This window comes from Capricornis sumatraensis, chromosome 1, assembly GCF_032405125.1.
Source record: "Capricornis sumatraensis isolate serow.1 chromosome 1, serow.2, whole genome shotgun sequence".
Classification (NCBI taxonomy): domain Eukaryota; kingdom Metazoa; phylum Chordata; class Mammalia; order Artiodactyla; family Bovidae; genus Capricornis; species Capricornis sumatraensis.
Window position 1 is genome coordinate 104,540,297 of NC_091069.1, and position 18,272 is coordinate 104,558,568.

The window sequence follows — 18,272 nt, forward strand, 5'->3', positions numbered from 1 at the left end:
GGAGAAGGGACAAGAACCCCCTCACTTAATTTTCACTTTGAACACAGCTCCATGTAACATCAAGCAGATTTGGATACTGATAGTATCCAACATCCTAGCAGTCTTCCCTTTCTTCTAGTCCTCGCCGACCTCCACTCCTCCACTCAGAGTAAACACCACCCCAACTCCACAAGCTGGGATCAAGACTGCCGGGAGAAATATCAGTAACCTCAGATATGCAGATGACACCCCCCTTATGGCAGAAAGCGAAGAGGAACTCAAAAGCCTCTTGATGAAAGTGAAAGAGGAGAGCGAAAAAGTTGGCTTAAAGCTCAACATTCAGAAAATGAAGATCATGGCATCTGGTCCCATCACTTCATGGGAAATAGATGGAGAAACAGTGGAAACAGTGTCAGACTTTATTTTGCGGGGCTCCAAAATCACTGCAGATGGTGATTGCAGCCATGAAATTAAAAGACGCTTACTCCCTGGAAGGAAAGTTATGACTAACCTAGATAGCATATTCAAAAGCAGAGACATTACTTTGCCATCAAAGGTCCGTCTAGTCAAGGCTATGGTTTTTCCAGTGGTCACGTATGGATATGAGAGTTAGACTATGAAGAAAGCTGAGCGCCGAAGAATTGATGCTTTTGAACTGTGGTGTTGGAGAAGACTCTTGAGAGTCCCTTGGACTGCAAGGAGATCCAACCAGTCCATCCTAAAGATCAGTCCTGGGTGTTCTTTGGAAGGAATGATGCTAAAGGTGAAACTCCAGTACTTTGGCCACCTCACGTGAAGAGTTGACTCATTGGAAAAGACTCTGATGCTGGGAGGGATTGGGGGCAGGAGAAGGGGACGACCAAGGATGAGATGGCTGGATGGCATCACTGACTCTATGGACTTAAGTCTGAGTGAACTCCAGGGGTTGTTGATGGACAGGGAGGCCTGGTGTGCTGCGAATCATGGGGTCGCAGAGTCGGACATGACTGAGCGACTGAACTGAACTGACCCCAACTTCTAACTGTAAAAATTTGTCTTGCTTCCTTTTGAACTGAATAATGGATTCACACAGTGTACTGGCATCTTCTCAGGCTTCTTTCACTCAACCTGTTGGTGCAATGCATCTATATCATCGTGTAGGCTGTAGGTTGTTCCCTCTCATTGCTCTTTGACATTTCATTGTGTGACATATTCTAGTATACTCAACTAGTCTACTGTTGCTCTGCTTTATTTATAGCTCGTCTTTATTTTGAATAAACTTCATTACAGCTCATGATACTTAAAATTCACTTAGCCAGTTTTTCCACTAAAAATCCAGCAACTGAGTAGTGTTATATTGTCAGATGGACTGACAAATCAGTACTTCTAATGATCTTGTAAGAAATAAGAAGAAAGAAAAAAAAACTGCACTAAAAACAATCTGTCATTTAGGAAATCCTTATTTATTTTACATATATGTCTCTAAATAAATTAGGACAACTTTGTTTTATATAGGGAGCTCCATATTTTAAATGAAAAACATTACAGGGTCATGAAGATGGTACAATTCTATGTTGGTAAAAATAAACAAATAAACCCCTTACATATGTGTACATGTATGAGGAATGCTGCTGCTGCTGCTAAGTCGCTTCAGTCATGTCCGACTCTGTGCAACCCCAGAGACGGCAGCCCACCAGGCTCCCCCGTCCCTGGGATTCTCCAGGCAAGAACACTGGAGTGGGTTGCTATTTCCTTCTCTAATGCATGAAAATGAAAAGTGAAAGTGAAGTTGCTCAGTCATGTCCGACTCTTCGCGACCCCATGGACTGCAGCCTACCAGGCTCCTCTGTCCATGGGATTTTCCAGGCAAGAGTACTGGAGTGGGGTGCCACTGCCTTCTCCATGTATGAGGAATGAGGAAGGATGAAAAAGTTTATTACTCGTTTACCTCCAGTGGAAAGATGACAGATTTTATACACTTCTGTACCCTACTCAGAATGACAAGCATTTCCTGAGTCTCAGATTGGCATCATCATCACCTGGGAAGTCTTGGAAACGCCTCTTCTCAGGCCTCAGCCCAGAACTACAGGATCAGAATGTGCACTGTAATAATACTCCATGGCTTTATGCACACATTCAAGGTTGAGAAAAACCACTTCAGTATTCACCATGCTGTAAGGAATGCGACTACTCAGCTATGTTGTTTTAATTTACATTTTTTCACTTGTAACCCTCAGCATAGTCACTTTAACGCTAGTCATTGCTTCTCCACTGTCATCTCTTAATGCCCTTATGAAAACCAAGAGTAACGTTAAGACAAGACAGTTCTGAAGTGAGGCGGCCAAAACCAAAGCAAACCACAGCCATTGTTTCTCCTGAAAACAATCTATTTCATAAAACTCATTATGATTTTCTTCCATCAGAGTGTTACAGCGAATATCAACCTTGTATGGCTTCCTCATAGGAGCTACTGAAAAAGAATTTAACAGCTTTGGGAGAGGCTTCTGCTGGAGAACTAGTCCACTATGAGCCTCTGAAACTTAAAATTTTACATCTCTCAGGGAGGTTTGTAATAACATTTCCCCACCTGGGGGTCATTCCTATAAATCCAATTCCCAGACTCTTCCCCCTACACCAATGATCTGAGCTCACTTTTAAAAAGATGAAAAAGAATCTAACAGCTTCAGAGAGACTCATAGTGAAGAACTAGTGGCTAACATGGAGAAGGCAATGGCACCCCACTCCAGTACTCTTGCCTGGAAAATCCCACGGGCAGAGGAGCCTGGTAGGCTGCAGTCCATGGGGTCGCTAAGAGTCAGACACGACTGAGCGACTTCACTTTCTCTTTTCACCTTCATACACTGGAGAAGGACATGGCAACGCACTCCACTGTTCTTGCCTGGAGAATCCCAGGATGGAGGAGCCTAGTGGGCTGCCGTCTATGGGGTTGCACTGAGTCGGACACGACCGAAGCAGCAGCAGAAGCAGTGGCTAACAGGAAAAAAGTAACATCTCCAAGTAAGGCAGTATTTTCAAGGAAAAAAAACCAAAACACATTTAAGTAGGGCAAGGGGTAGACATAGAGGAGAAACAGTGAGAGGCAATGTCAGAGGCAGCTGTCCACCACAGGGATGGGAACACCGGGGCACGGGGTAAAGATGCAGTAGGCGGAAATCAAGGGGCAGATAAGGAGTGCTGTGCGCCGGCTTAAAAACCACGTAAGGGCGAGGCGAAACTGGGGGCTGAACAGCACAGGCACTGGGGGGCAGGGATATGAACACTGAGGTGAGACAGGAGAGGGAGACGAGTGTGTCCAGGGGCTACACATCAGTACTAGAAAAGGAGTCAACATTGGAAAGACCAGGTGCACCAGGCACCTGGCACAAGACCAGCCCCAGAGAGAACCAGTCATAACCCAGATGCTTAACTGGGCACACACCAACAGTCTGGAGGCACCACCATCTTCCCAGGTGGTGCTAATGGTAAAGAACCCGCCTGCCAGTGCAGGAGACGTAAGAGAGCTGGGTTCTGTCCTTGGGTCGGGAAGACCCCCTGGAGGAGGAAATGGCAACCCACTCCAGTGTTCTTGCCTGGAGAAGCCCATGGACAGAAGACCCTAGTGGGCTACAGTCTATAGGGTCGCAAAGAGTCAGACATGACTGAAGCAACTTAGCACATAGGGACTTGGTCACTCACTCTTGATTTTTAGACACAGACGTCCCTTGGTACCACTGAAGGACTGGTTCCAGGAGCTGTGACGGATATCAAGCTCTAAGGATGCTCAAGTGGCATAGTCGACCATTCCTGTCCACGTCTCCACATGCATGGACTCAACCAACCATGGACAGTAAGTGGATAGTGGTTCACTTACATGGAGATTTATCGAAAAAAATCCACACATAAGTGGATCTGTGCAATTCAAACCCATGTTGTTCAACGGTCAACTGTATTTGGGATTTATCACTAAGCTCTATTCAGTGAGTTTTCTCCTTTACATGTATATTTTGATAACGCTACAAAAGAAATTTCTGTCAATAAAAACTTATACTTTGTGCTTGGAGTATGTTGTTACCCTCAGAAGTGTAAAGGTCTTACATATATTCCCTTACCTCAGGTATTTTTACACAGTTGTTTGGTTTCCAGAATAGCTCCAGCAAATCTGCTGAGCAAAGGGACTGGTAATGGTTCCTAGACCAACTTTGCTTTGCAGTTGTACCAACGAACCAGCACAGATTCCTTAGAAAACAAGGCATGTGATCAAAAACAGTAATTATCAGTTTTGAGGCTCCAGCTCTCTTAATGCAATGATACTCTTTTCCCTTTTAATAAAAGGTTCAAATACGTTTACATTTTTTTATTTTAAAAATAAAATTGATTCATAAAGTGCAAGGAGAAATTATTTCTGTCCAGTTCTCCATATCCACCTTCAATGAGCTGTTGGAAACATAAAAGAAAAATAAAAATTAGAAATACATAATGGATAACTTCAAATTATTTTTACTGTTTAAAACATGACCAACAAGATCTGGTGTTACAGATAATAAAACTGAGACCCTGGAAGTCTGCAGAGCTCTAATGAAAAAGCCAAGACTAGATTCAAAGCTCCTGACTTACAAGCCACTGTTCTTTCCACTTTCCCAGCCTGCCAAAAAGCTAAGAATTTAGACTGCAGATGACAAAGCATGAACGCAAAGATGTACTATGGTGCTATCAAAGATATTTTTAAATATAAACTGATCAGGGAGAGAAGAGTGGTAGGAACACCTCCACGGTCCGTCTTTTTTCTATTCTTTCGAGTGTTTTCCATTTAGAAGCTTAATATTGTCAAGGTGCAATGACTTTGCACGTGGTTAAGGCAGTCCCATTAAACACGCGCAGGGAACTGATCTATGGCACCAAAGTGTGCGTTACCACGGAAAACAGAACTTTCTCTTCTTTCTGGGGCCCTTGAAACCCCCTTGCCGCAAGATATTGGTCTATCCCCAAAATCGCCCCTTAAAGCGCTGCTATAAATACTGCTCACCAACTCCAAGACAAGCCTGGCACTGCGCGCGCAGGGCGTGAGACGGGCCTAGCTATGGCCGAGGCCCCGCACGGGACAGGGTAGATGCCCTCGAGGTGGTCGCGCGGGAGTCGGCGGGGACCAACAGGGCGGGGATCTCAGGCCAGATCCAGCTTCTTCTGCGTCGCCGCTAGCTTGTCTTGCAGCCTCTTCTTCCTCCAGTCTAGGTAGCGCCGCCGCAGCCGGTTTGCCTGCCAGCCCACGAGCACTCCGGAGGCGAAAGCCACCAGTACAGACAACTGCAGCGTCCTCTCGGACACGTCCGCCATTGCGAACCCGGGGCGTGAAGCGCGGCTACGGCGGGGCGGCGGGGTCAAAAGACCCAGCGCGTGCCGGGCGGGGCACATCCTGCGGCGCGGCTCTTGAATCTCGTGGGTGTGTAGAGAATACGCCTGCAATGCAAGAGACCCGAGTTCGATCCCGAGGTCGGCAAGATCCCGTGGAGAAGGAAATGGCAACCCAGTGCAGTATTCTTGTCTGGGAAATCCCATGGACAGAGGAGCCTGTCCATGGAGTCGCAAGAGTCAGACAGAGAAGAGCGACTAAACCACCACCACCTGTTGAAGACTTGCTTGGCTCTCCTACATCCCATGTTTCCCTCCTCAGAGCACTTACTGCGCATGTTGTTTGGCGTTCATCAGATATTTCCTTGCATTATTACCTAACTTCAGTGGTGCCTCTTTCTAACCCCATGGGCAGTTCAACCCCTTTATATTTTCTCGAAGCAGTAGAATGTGAACCAAGGATGTGACTTTAAATTTTCTGGAAAAAAAAATGAATTTTCTGGTAACTTATTAAAAATGCAAACAGATGAAATTGTTAATAATGCATTTTACTTAGTTTACATAGAAGAAGTTATTATGAGGTTTTTTAATTCTTTTTTTAAATTGAAAGTCTATGAAATCTGGTGTAGATGTTATAATTAACTGAACATCTCAATTTGAACAGTAAATTTTTAGTGCAGATATATGATCATTTTCTAGAATTTGTAAAAGTTAGTTGAAAAGTTAGATTCATATACACACATCGTTCCAAATACGTGTAAAAATTTCTCCAATGACTGAGTTGAATATTGGTTTTTATATTTAAATTCATTAAATTGTTTTCATAGATTTATTTTATTTGGTTGCAGCAGGTCTTGGTTGCAGAACACAAGATCTTTTCAGGTGTGGCATGGTAGCTTTTGGCCTTTCCTGGTAGCTTAGCTGGTAAAGAATCTGCCTGCAATGCAGGAGACCCTGCTGGAGAAGGAATAGGCTACTGCCCACTCCAGTACTCTGGCCTGGAGAATAGTCCATGGGGTTGCAAAGAGTCAGACACGACTGAGTGACTTTCACTTTCACTTGTGAGCTTTTAGGTGTGGCATTTGAGCTCTTAATTGCAGCCTGTGGGGTCTAGTTCCCTGACCGGCTATCAAACTTGGGTTCCTTGCCCTGGGAGTTTGGAATCTTAGCCCTGGACCACCAGGGAAGACCCTAAACTGTTTTTAAAAATTCAAACATTGGTTCTTCAGTCACGCTAATCACATAGGCGGCTTTGTTGTTCAGTCGCTGGTTGTGTCTGACTCTCCTGGACCCCATGGACTGCAGCACACCTGTATCCACTGTTTCCCAGAGTTTGCTCAAACTCATGCCCATTGAGTCAGTGATGTTATCTAGCCATCTCGTCTTCTGCCGTCCCCTTCTCCTCCTGCCCTCAGTCTTTCCCAGCATCAGGGTCTTTTCCAATGAGTCAGCTCTTCACATCAGGTGGCCAAAGTATTGGAACTGCAGCTCCAGCATCAGTCCTTCCAATGGATATTCAGGGTTGATTTCCTTTCTGATTGACTGCTTTGATTTCCTTGCAGTGCAAGGGTCTGAGAAAACCATAATTCAAACAGACATATGCTCATTGTTTATTGCGCTCACTAGGCAGGGTGCTACGGGAGAACGTTTCCAGGTGCAGTCTTCCTGCTTGATATACTTTCCCCTAGATACCTTCAGGACTAACTCCTTCACCTCCTTTAGGTTTTTGTCAACTGTCACTTTCTCAACGGGACCTATTTAAAAGTCACAAGCCCAACAAATCCCCGCTCTCTGCTACTTCTGCTCTCTGTTTCCTGCTTTGTTCTCCTACTCCATCCTTACCACCCTCCACATGCTGTAGAATTTATTGGGTTGGCAAAAAAATTCATTCAGGGTTTCCATAATATTTTACCAAAAATCCAAACAAACATTTTGGCCAACCCAATACTTATCTAATACAAAAACTGTTTATCTCCAGCTCCCCTGCTACTACGTAAGCTACTTGAGGGTGGGTTTTTTGGTCTCAGTTTGTATATTGATGAGTCCCACAGGCCTAGCTGGCACATGGTGCTATTTTCTCAGTCATGTCTGACTCTGTGTGAGCCATGGACTGTAGCCCGCCAGACTCCTCCATCCATGGGATTCTCCAGGTTAGTATACTGGAATGGGTAGTCATTCTCTTCTCCAGGAGATCTTCCTGACCCAGGGATCAAACCTGGGTCTCCATCATTGCCAGCAGATTTTTTAGTGTCTGAGGTTTGCACATAACAGACACTCAGTAAACATTTGGTGTTGAGTGACAGGCGAGGAGTGGTTACAAGAGGCTTATGTGTGGGTGACTGAACTAAATCTTAAGTGGGATAGATAAGTAGGATAATCCAAAGAAAAAACTTAATTTCCCTGAATCTTCGTTTTCTCAGTTGTAAAATGAGCAGTTTGGTATGATTCAATAGCTCTGAGGCATGTTTAAAAGCCAGTTTTGGCAGTCTGACATTGTGTACTTGGGCCACTGCTGATATTGCAATTTCAACTTCTCTTGGAATCCATGCCTCACCCTAAGTGGCCCTTGGGTTAAAAATAAGTCAGATCATATACACGGGTGCCTTGAATATGGGAGAAGCTTAGACACATAAACCTGGCAGAGACTGTAGAAAATTGCCCTTGTTTTATTTTCATAATATTTATTTTTTTATTTGGCCATGCAGGGTTTTAGTGTGGCATGTGGGATCCTTGATCTTCATTGAGGCATGCAGAATCTTAATTACAGCATGTGGGATTTAGTTCCCTGATCAGGCTCCCTGCATTGAGAATGCAGAGTCTTAGCCACTGGACCACTAGGGAAGTCCCCAAACCTTCTTGTTTTAGCAGGAGGTAACTCGGGCCAGAAGGATGAATAGAGCTGATGGGAAGGAGTTCAGAGGTATAAGATTTAAATCCCTCTTAAAAAGCTAATGTGCCCCTGACTTGAGATTTTGTATTTTTCTCCAGGGTACATTGCTTCATTGGGGCATTTTAGTAGACTTGATAATGGTCAACTGGCTTTGAGGTGATGATTACTGGGGATTTACAGGCTGAATAGTCAAGTGTAATGAGTTAAAGGATTACAAGAGTGTATTTTGAGTGATACATTAACTACCACTGTTGAGTCTGCATTTCAAAGTGCTTGCCAAGCGAAAGATATTACCACTTACAGTATTAGACTTACATTTGTTGTAAGTTCATTTAATGTATGTATGTAAATAGAATTGGTTTCCTCTACAACTCTTTTTGTCATTACCTGTGTGTTCTGTATCATACCAAGAAATCGTTGCAAGTCCCATGTCATGAAAGTGTTTCCCTATGTTTTCCTCTAAGAATTGTATAGTTTTCAGTTCAGTTCAGTTCAGTTGCTCAGTCGTGTTCGACTCTTTGTGACCCCATGAGTGGCAGCACACCAGGCCTCCCTGTCCATCAACAACTCCCAGAGTTCACTCAAACTCACGTCCATCAAGTCGGTAATGCCATCCAGCCATCTCATCCTTGGTCGTCCCCTTCTCCTCCTGCCCCCAATCCCTCCCAGCATCAGAGTCTTTTCCAATGAGTCAACTCTTCTCATGAAGTAGCCAAAGTATTGGATTTTCAGCTTTAGCATCAGTCCTTCCAAAGAACACCCAGGACTGATCTCCTTTAGGATGGACTAGTTGGATTTCCTTGCAGTCCAAAGGACTCTCAAGAGTCTTCTCCAACACCACACTTCAAAAGTATCAATTCTTTGGCACTCAGCTTTCTTCACAGTCCAACTCTCACATCCATACATGACCACTGGAAAAACCATAGCCTTGACTAGACAGACCTTTGTTGGCAAAGTAATGTCTCTGCTTTTGAATATACTATCTAGGTTGGTCATAACTTTCCTTCCAAGGAGTAAGCGTCTTTTAATTTCATGGCTGCAATCACCATCTGCAGTGATTATGGAGCCCCCCAAAATAAAGTCTGACACTGTTTCTACTGTTTCCCCATCTATTTCCCATGAAGTGATGGGACCAGATGCCGTGATCTTTGTTTTCTGAATGTTGAGCTTTAAGCCAACTTTTTCACTCTCCTCTTTCACTTTCATCAAGAGGCTCTTTAGTTCCTCTTCACTTTCTGCCATAAGGGTGGTGTCATCTGCATATCTGAGGTTATTGATATTTCTCCCAGCAATCTTGATTCCAGCTTCTGCTTCCTCCAGCCCAGTATTTCTCATGATGTGCTCTGCATATAAGTTAAATAAGCAGGGTGACAATATACAGCCTTGACGTACTCCTTTTCCTATTTGGAACCAGTCTGTTGTTCCATGTCCAGTTCTAACTGTTGTTTCCTGACCTGCATACAGATTTCTCAAGAGGCAGGTCAGGTGGTCTGGTATTCCCATCTCTTTCAGAATTTTCCACAGTTTATTGTGATCCACACAGTCAAAGGCTTTGGCATAGTCAATAAAGCAGAAGTAGATGTTTTTCTGGAACTCTCTTGCTTTTTCGATGATCCAGCGGATGTTGTCAATTTGATCTCTGGTTCCTCTGCCTTTTCTAAAACCAGCTTGAACATCAGGAAGTTCACGGTTCACGTATTGCTGAAGCCTGGCTTGGAGAATTTTCAGCATTACTTTACTAGCGTGTGAGATGAGTGCACCTGTGTGGTAATTTGAGCATTCTTTGGCATTTCCTTTCTTTGGGATTGGAATGAAAACTGACCTTTTCCAGTCCTGTGGCCACTGCTGAGTTTTCCAAATGTGTTGGCATATTGAGTGCAGCACCTTCACAGCATCATCTTCCAGGATTTGAAATAGCTCAACTGGAATTCCATCACCTCCACTAGCTTTGTTCGTAGTCCTGGTTACTTTTATTTAAATTCTGTGTATATATTTTAATCCCACAAACAGTTCTTATTGTTGTTTTACACAGCCAATATTCATTAAGATTCACCCACATTTTAATTGGGGTGAATAAATTGCTTTTTATTGCTCTTCATACCTCCTTGTGTCTCTGTGCTTCCATGTAGAATTATTTTCCTTCTACCTAAAAACTCCACTTAATATATTCTGTAGCAAATCTGCTGCTAAAGAAATTTCTCAATTGTAATTTGCCAAATTATCCTTATTTCACTTTTGCTTTGGAAGGATAATTTTCAGGGCATAGAATTCTAGGTTATCGGTTATTTTTCTTTGTTGCTTTGAAGGTATCATTTCCTTTTCTTCGGGCTGAGAAGTCAATCATAAGGTTTGCTTTTGTGTCTTTCATGGTAGCATGAATTTTTACCTTTCTTCTGGCCAATTTTAGCATTTTCTCCTTTAATTTTTGGTAATTTGATATGCTGTTTTTAAGGGAGTTTTTATTTGTATTGATCCATCTTGTGTTCATAGTTTCTTGGATCTGTGACTTGTTGCTGTCCTTTGTCTTGTTTTGGCAGCACCACAAAGCTTACAGGATCTTAGTTCCCTACTAGGGATTGAACCAGGACTCCCGGCAATGAAAGCACTGAGTCCTAACCACTGGACCACCAGGGAATTCCCTAAAAGAAAATTCATGATAATTTGAATCTTTGGACAATGTCATAATCCAGAGAGAATTTATCTTGCTTCCAGGGTAGAACTTATTATTCCCTTTTCCATCTTTATTAGTTCATTAATTATGCATTCTTTTACTTTTGATATTTTCCCTAGACATTATGACATCCTCTTTGACTTACTGGAGACTGACATAACTGTGTCCCGTTAGGGACTGACTGAGTTAGAAGGTAGGCTTCAGTCCTCATAAAGGCGGATCTATTTCTACTTCATACTTCGTTATAGACTGTATGCCTTTAGGGTCCATCCTGAAAGCCTGAGGTGTTCTTCGTTTGGCAGGTCCTGAACCCGAGTGTTTGTTGGTGCACGTGTTCTTAGTCGCCTCAGTTGAGTCCGACTCTTTGTGACCCCATGGACTGTAGTCTGCCAGGCCCTTCTGTCCATGGGATTCTCCAGGCAGGAATACTGGAGTGGGTTGCCATGCCCTGCTCTAGGCGATCTTCCCAATCCAGGGATCAAACCCTTGTCTCTTCCGTCTCCTGCATTGGCAGGCGGGTTCTTCACCACTAGCGCCACCCGGGAAGCCCCCGAGTGTTTGTTCTGCCAGCTCTGACACATCACCAGCTCTGCCTTCAGCATCTCAGCATCTCATCTGCTGCTCTTGGCTCAGCCTGTCAGTCCCCACTTGCCAATTGGCAAATGCCTTGAAGGGAGAAGTTGAGCCAAGTTCAAGCTCACTCTCTAGGTTCCTTTTTTCCAGGATGCTGGCTCCCTGAGGTTCCCTGTAGCTCCTTGCTGCCTTAGATCAAAAAAAAATCTTTTTGTCAGGATTTTCTAGTTATTTTCAGTGGGAAGTCTGCCTGAAACAACCCACGGCCAGAAGCAAAGTGACATATTAAAATCAAATTACCATACCAATCCCTCTCTCAGAGGGATTCATTGGCATTCAAATACTACCATCTGTCATCCATTCAAAAACTATGTGAACAAGCCCTTCAGTAACAGTGTCTTCCCAGATTTGATCTTACTTCAATATGTATTTTTATGCTTATACGTAATTTGTTCCTACGTCCCCCATACACGGGGCTTCCCTGGTGACTGTAGCCTGCCTGCCAATGCAGGAGGCAAGTGTCCAATCCCTGGATTGAGAAGATCCCCTGGAGAAGGAAATGGCAACCACTCCAGTATTCTTGCCTGGAGAATCCCATGGACAGAGGAGCCTGCTGGGCTACAGTCATGGGGTTGAAAAGAGTCAGATACAGCTTAGGGCTTGAACAGCAGCAGCAGCTGCTGCTACATGATAGGTGAATACATTTAATTTCCTGTAAGAAATGTATTCTAACAAATATCATTTTCAAAAAAATTTCAGTATATTCTAACAAATACGTATTTCCAAATATAATTTCCAAACTCATTTCCAGGATGAGTTATATTTACTCATTCTGTAAATTATATTTGTTAGCATAGAACAAATAATATATATTATATTATATTATAACATATATTATATTATATATACAATATAATATATGTATTATTTACATATATATATGGAGTCACCCACCAGACTCCTCTGTCCATGGAATTTTTCAGGCAAGAATACTGGAGTGGGTTGGTATGCTCTTCTCCAGGGGGACTTCCTGACCCAGGGATTGAACTCGCGTCTATTGCATTGGCAGGTGGATTCTTTGCCACTGCGCCACCTGGGAAGCCTAGCATACGCCTACTTGCTTGCCATCAGCCTAGATCAGTTTAACGCAATCTCAGACCTCCTGTTACTTTATCCATCAACATTTTGGTATAAGGACTCTGAAAAATAATCTAAACACCATTGTCACATCTAAAAATTGAATAATGCCTTTATATGACTAAATATCTAGTCAGTTCAAATTTCTGTTTCATCGTTTTCTTTTTCAATCTATTTGTGAAAGAAATCAGGTGGTTTATAGAAATAACCTAATATTAATACAGAAATATTAATAAAATCAGAATTGTATGAGTCAATCCCTTTGGTGTCATTCAACACATCCCTTAGTTCTTTACGCAGGCAGAATGTGTTTTATTGTGCTTCGGTTTATTTTGCTTTGCAGAAATTGTATTTTTTACAAGTTGAAGGTTTGTGGCAACCCTGCGTTGACAGATGATGGTTGGTATTTTTTAAGCAATATCACAATTTAAAATGAAGGTATGTACATTTTTTAGAGAAATAGTGCTATTGCACACTTAATAGATTACAGTATCAACATAACTGAGAAACCAAAAAATTCATGTGACTTGCTTTGTTGCAATATTGACTTTATTGAGGAGTCTGGAACCAAACCTGCAGTATTGAACTATGCCTGTATTCCTCAAAACTAATAGTCTGATCTAGAGTTTCGATCATATTAGGTTCTAGTTTGGGGCAAGAGTATGCCATAGGCAGTGGTATGTTCTCCTATAAGGATGCAAAAGACATCGCTTCTCTCTCTCTCTTTACATTAGAAGTCATGGATAATCGTTGCCTGAATTCATTGACTTATCATGGATTGCAAATTGTCATATTTTAATTCTGCTCTTCTTCATTATTCAGCTGTAATACTTCAATAAAGAGAAACTTCCCATCAGCCACTCTTTAAAAAATTTTTTAATTTATTTTTGGTTGTGCTGGGTCTTTGTTGCCACACGTGGGCTTTCTCTAGTGGTGGTGCGAGGGCTTCTCATTGTGGTGGCTTCTCTTGTTGTGGAGCAGGGCTTCTAGGCACGCAAACTTCAGTGGTTGTGGCACACACGCTGAGTTGTTCCACGGCGCGTGGGATCTTCCTGGGCCAGGGATTGAACCTGCATCCCCTGCATCGGCAGGCAGATTCTTAACCGCTGGACCACCAGGGAAGTCCCAGTCATTCACTCTTAATTACTCTGAGTATCGTTTGACAGAGAAAGGTGAGACAGGGGCTTGCATCTTCCCCTCTGTTTACCAGTTTTCCAAATAACGATTTAGTTTCCTAGTGTTCTGTAGCTATCTTTTAAAAGGATCATTAGAAACGCAGAGATTTTAACACACATAATATGTCTCTATCTATTGCATTGTATTCCTCACGAGTGTTAAGATCATTCTGTTGTCGGCCAGTGGGAACTGTTCAGTCATCCGTGCTCATTGCCACGCATCGCAGCCAGGAGGCCACCGTCCAGGACTCCACCAGATCAGGTGACTGGAAGCTCTGCGTCGCAGAGCGCTCTGCTCCATGGACTCTGTCCTATGCACTCTGCCCTTGGCTGGTTTTCATCTGTATCCTTCCTTGTAATAAACCATAGCTATGAGCATAACAGCTTTCAATGAGTTCTGTGAGTCTTTACAGCAAATTACTGGTGGCCTTGGGAATGCCCCAAATTTGTGATTGGTGTCAGAAGTGATGGCAGTCTTCTGGGGAATGCTTCCTAGACTTGGCAATTTGGCTCACTTCTCATACCAAGAAACTAAGGTGAGAACTCCTCTTTTTAATATAAAGAAGTTTTTCTTTTTGTTTTTCTTTTTTACAATTTATTTATTTATTGTGGCCACACAGCATGTGGGATCCTAGTTCCCTGGCCAGAGATTGAACCCGGGCCCCACCTGCAGTCGAAGCTCAGAGTCTTAACTGCTGGACCATGAGGGAAGCCCTTCAAAAGCAGAGACTTCACAAAAGAAGAAATGACTCCAGCAAAATGGAACCATAAACAGCTTTTATGTGAAATCATCCACAGTGATGCTTCATTTCATCCATTGCTTTAATGACTCGGTTTTGTTTATAAAATGTTCAACTTGGACTAGATCAGCAGTTTAGGCTGAGAACTATTTTTGGACTCTCATGTGGCTTCAAAGGATACCTAGGTAGTTCAGATTGGAGTTCTGGCCCTGAGCCTTCAGCCGGGGGCGGGGGGAGGGGGAAACAAGCCATCATCCCCAGTGAGAACACAGGCAAGATGCCAAACGGGGCTGTGGGCTTCCCACGGGGCCCAGGGAGGGGCCAGGGAGCCCTGAGAAAACTGTGTCCTCTGGGAACCGAAAGCACAGAATAACCTCCCACATCCTCTTTTCTGTGGTTAATTGGAAGGTCTTCATGGAAGCCATTACACACTACTTCCAGAAATTTCCATTCAATACACACTATTGAAAACCTTTTATTTTCCAGATATTGTATCAGATGCTTTGAGAACTGTCTGTGGACAAGATCAAGATTTCTACCCTTGTGGACATTACATTACAGCATAGCCCCTTCCCTGGTGGCTCAGAGGGTAAAGCGTCTGCCTGGAATGCAAGAGACCCAGGGTTCAATCCCTGGGTCGGGAAGATCCCCTGGAGAAGGAAATGGCAACCCACTCCAGTACTCTTGCCTGGAGAATCCCACGGAGGGAGGAGCCTGGTGGGTTACAGTCCATGGGGTCGCAAAGAGTTGGAAACGACTGAGCGACTTCACTCTCTCTCATAGATAATAAACAATTCACGTGAGAGATGAGACATTGTGTCCTAAGGTTGAAGGTGATAAGGGCAATGCAAGAAAGTAAGAGACGAGGAAGAGGGGTCAGAAGGACAGGAATGGAGAATTAAGTGGGACAGTCAGGGCCCCCGAGAAGGTGGGGGCTGAGCAAAGAGGGGCAGGGAGCTGGGCAGGTGGGTGTGGGGGAACGAGCCATCTGGGCTGAAGGAACGGCTGGAGCAAAGACCCTGAGGAATGTTTGAGCAACAGAAGGGAAGCCAGCGAGGCTGGAGCAGAGCACGTGAGAAGGAGGAGATGGATGGAGTCCACGACAGCAGGATGGCAGCTGGGCTGTGCTGCCAGAGACATATGTTTGAGAAGGGTTTTTGCTGTTGTTGTTCTTTTACAACTTATTCACTCACTTGGGCTGCACAGCATGTGGAACATTAGTTCCCAGGACCAGGGACTGAGCACACAGCCCCTGCATTGGAAGTGCAAAGTCTCAGCCACTGGACCAGCAGGGAAGTCCTGTTTGAGGTTTGCCCCCTACTGTCCCTAGTGGCTCAGTCAGTAAAGAATCCGCAGGAGACGTGGGTGGGATCCCTGGTTGGGGAGATCCCCTGGAGAAGAAAATGGCAACCCACTCCAGTATTCTTGCCTGGAAATCCCATGGACAGAGGAGCCTGGTGGGGCTACAGTCCCTGGGGTCGCAAAGAGCTGGATACGACTTAGCGACTGAAGCACCACCACCTGTCAACCATGACCACCTGTCAACCATGTGTCCTAACTGGCTGCCTTGCAGTGTCCAAAATACTGCTACAAATCTCATGGGATTTTAGGGGATAATGGGCAGATTCTTTGCTTAGGCAGAATTAGGCAGACTTCTTTGGTAAAATATGCACTTTTTTCATTTTCTCAACTGAAATTCCCCAGGAGCTATTTCTGGACAGAGCAGAGTGAGTGGAGTGGAAATTCCACAATGCCAGTAGCTCTGGGTTTGTGATCCTGGTGTTACACTTCCACGCTGTGTGACCTAGGACAGCTTGATTCTCTTCTCTGAGCTTCTTTTTTCTTAATTCTAAAGTGGGGTGCTGGCACGCTTGGTCGCTTGGTTGTGACCAACTCTCTGTGATCCCACGGACTGCAGCCCGCCAGTCTCCTCTCTCCATGGAATTCTCCAAGTAAGAATACAGGCGTGGGTTGGTATTCTCTTCTCCAGGGGGCCTTCCTGACCGAGGGATCGAACTCACGTCTTGTGCATTGGCAGGCGAATTCTTTACCGCTGAGCCACCAGGGAACTGTAACCAATACCTGTATGGGCCTAATTATGTCCCCCGTCACTCCAAATTCATATGCTGAAGAGCTAACCCCCCAGCACCTCCAAATGTGAACTTTATTTTTTTGCTGCGTGATCGTTTGCAGCATATGAGCTTCTCTCTAGTTGAGGCTTAGTTGCCCTGCAGCATATGAGAATTTAGTTCTCTAACCTGGGGTGGAACTCACATCTGCTGCTTTTGGAGGCAGATTCTTAACCACTAGACCACCAGGGAAGTTCCAGAGTTAGGGTTTGTTTTTTGTTTTGTTTACAAAGGTAATTAAGTTAAAATGAAATCATTTTGGGTGGATATTTGCCAGCTTCTCATACAGTGTCTGAAAAATAAAAGGTTTCTAGTAAGTATTTGTTGAATGGAAATTTCTGGAAGTGGGGTGGGGTGGTTTCCATCAACAGCTTGCAAGTAATCATTGTTCTTATAAGAGAGGGAACTTTGGACAGGGACAGGCAGAGGAGGGACCTGTGTCAAGACACAAGGAGGAGAAGACGGCAATTTACAAGCCAAAGGGAGAAGCCTCAGAAGAGACCTACCTGCCAACACCGGGAACTTGAAGTTCTAGCCTCTAGGACAGTGGGAAAACACATTTCTATCATTGAAGTCCCCCACCTCCCCGCCAGAATTGGTAAACCAATTCAGTACTCCAAAAGGCTGTAACAGTGTGCTTTGTTTCAACTGGCCTCTAAAAGCAGTGCTTTCTAAACTGAATTCCTTCTTACCCTGCAAAGGTATATTTTCCTACTAGCAGAGATGCTGCCAGGAACAGGCATTTTCAGACATAATCATCAGTTTTAATCTTTTCCATTACAGAAAACATTTTTTCATTAAACATCCAAAATTGCTACTTAAGTTCCATCCCTCATCCTTGTGAATTTTATGATGTGCAAACACATGATAGTAATAGAGTGAAAATGAAACCTTATTGAAAAGTGTAAAATGAGAGGAAATAAGTTCTTCTCACTTCATGTTTCTATTCCCTGTTGTTTCAGTTTTGTGCCCAAAGGCAAACTGATTACAGTTCCCTGATGTATCCTTTCAGGAAAATACTTTATGCATTTATCAGAAAATAGAGGTATATGCATCCTTTTAAAATTGTATACAAAAGAGATCAAACTCCTTGCAGCATACTGCCAACCCTTAACTATCTTGCTTTTTTTTTCTTTCCCCCTATCAGCCATAGAGGTCTACCACATTTTGTCTCCTGGGTCCTATGATACAGCTCACATAATTCTCAGGGCCTGGCCTTCCCTGGGGACCCAGCTGGTAAAGAATCTGCCTGCAGTTCAGGAGAAAGACCCACGTTCGATCTCTGGGTCAGGAAGATCCCCTGGAGAAGGGAATGGCAACCCACTCCAGTATTCTTGCCTGGAGAATTCCATTGACAGAGGAGTCTGGCAGGCTACAGTCCATGGGGTCACAAACAGTCGGACACGACTGAGTGACTAACACACACACATAATTTTCAGGGCAAAGGTCATGTTAGGGGAGGCAGCCTGACGGAAGCCGCCAGCCTTGGCCAGGCACCACAGTAACCATTTGCATGAGTTTTATGACCTCCTTACCAGGAGGTCCTGGTAAGGAACACAGGACTAATAAGCCACCATCAACCGGAAGAGTTCAGGAAAGTTTAAAAGGAGACACCACATGTCAGACCGCCTCCCAGAATCCTCTCTGGCATCC

The 18,272-nt window shown here is 44.0% G+C and overlaps 1 protein-coding gene across 1 annotated transcript; it reads right to left on the bottom strand.

Moving 5' to 3' along the window:
* Nucleotides 1–4,303: 4,303 nt before the first annotated feature.
* On the bottom strand, nucleotides 4,304–5,289 carry MTLN (mitoregulin). The gene is made up of 2 exons (XM_068974620.1): nucleotides 4,982–5,289; nucleotides 4,304–4,392 (listed from the first exon to the last, which is right to left on the bottom strand). Exon 1 carries the CDS (start codon nucleotides 5,287–5,289, stop codon nucleotides 5,119–5,121), a length of 171 nt encoding a protein of 56 aa, XP_068830721.1. The 3' UTR covers nucleotides 4,304–4,392; nucleotides 4,982–5,118.
* Nucleotides 5,290–18,272: the final 12,983 nt, after the last annotated feature.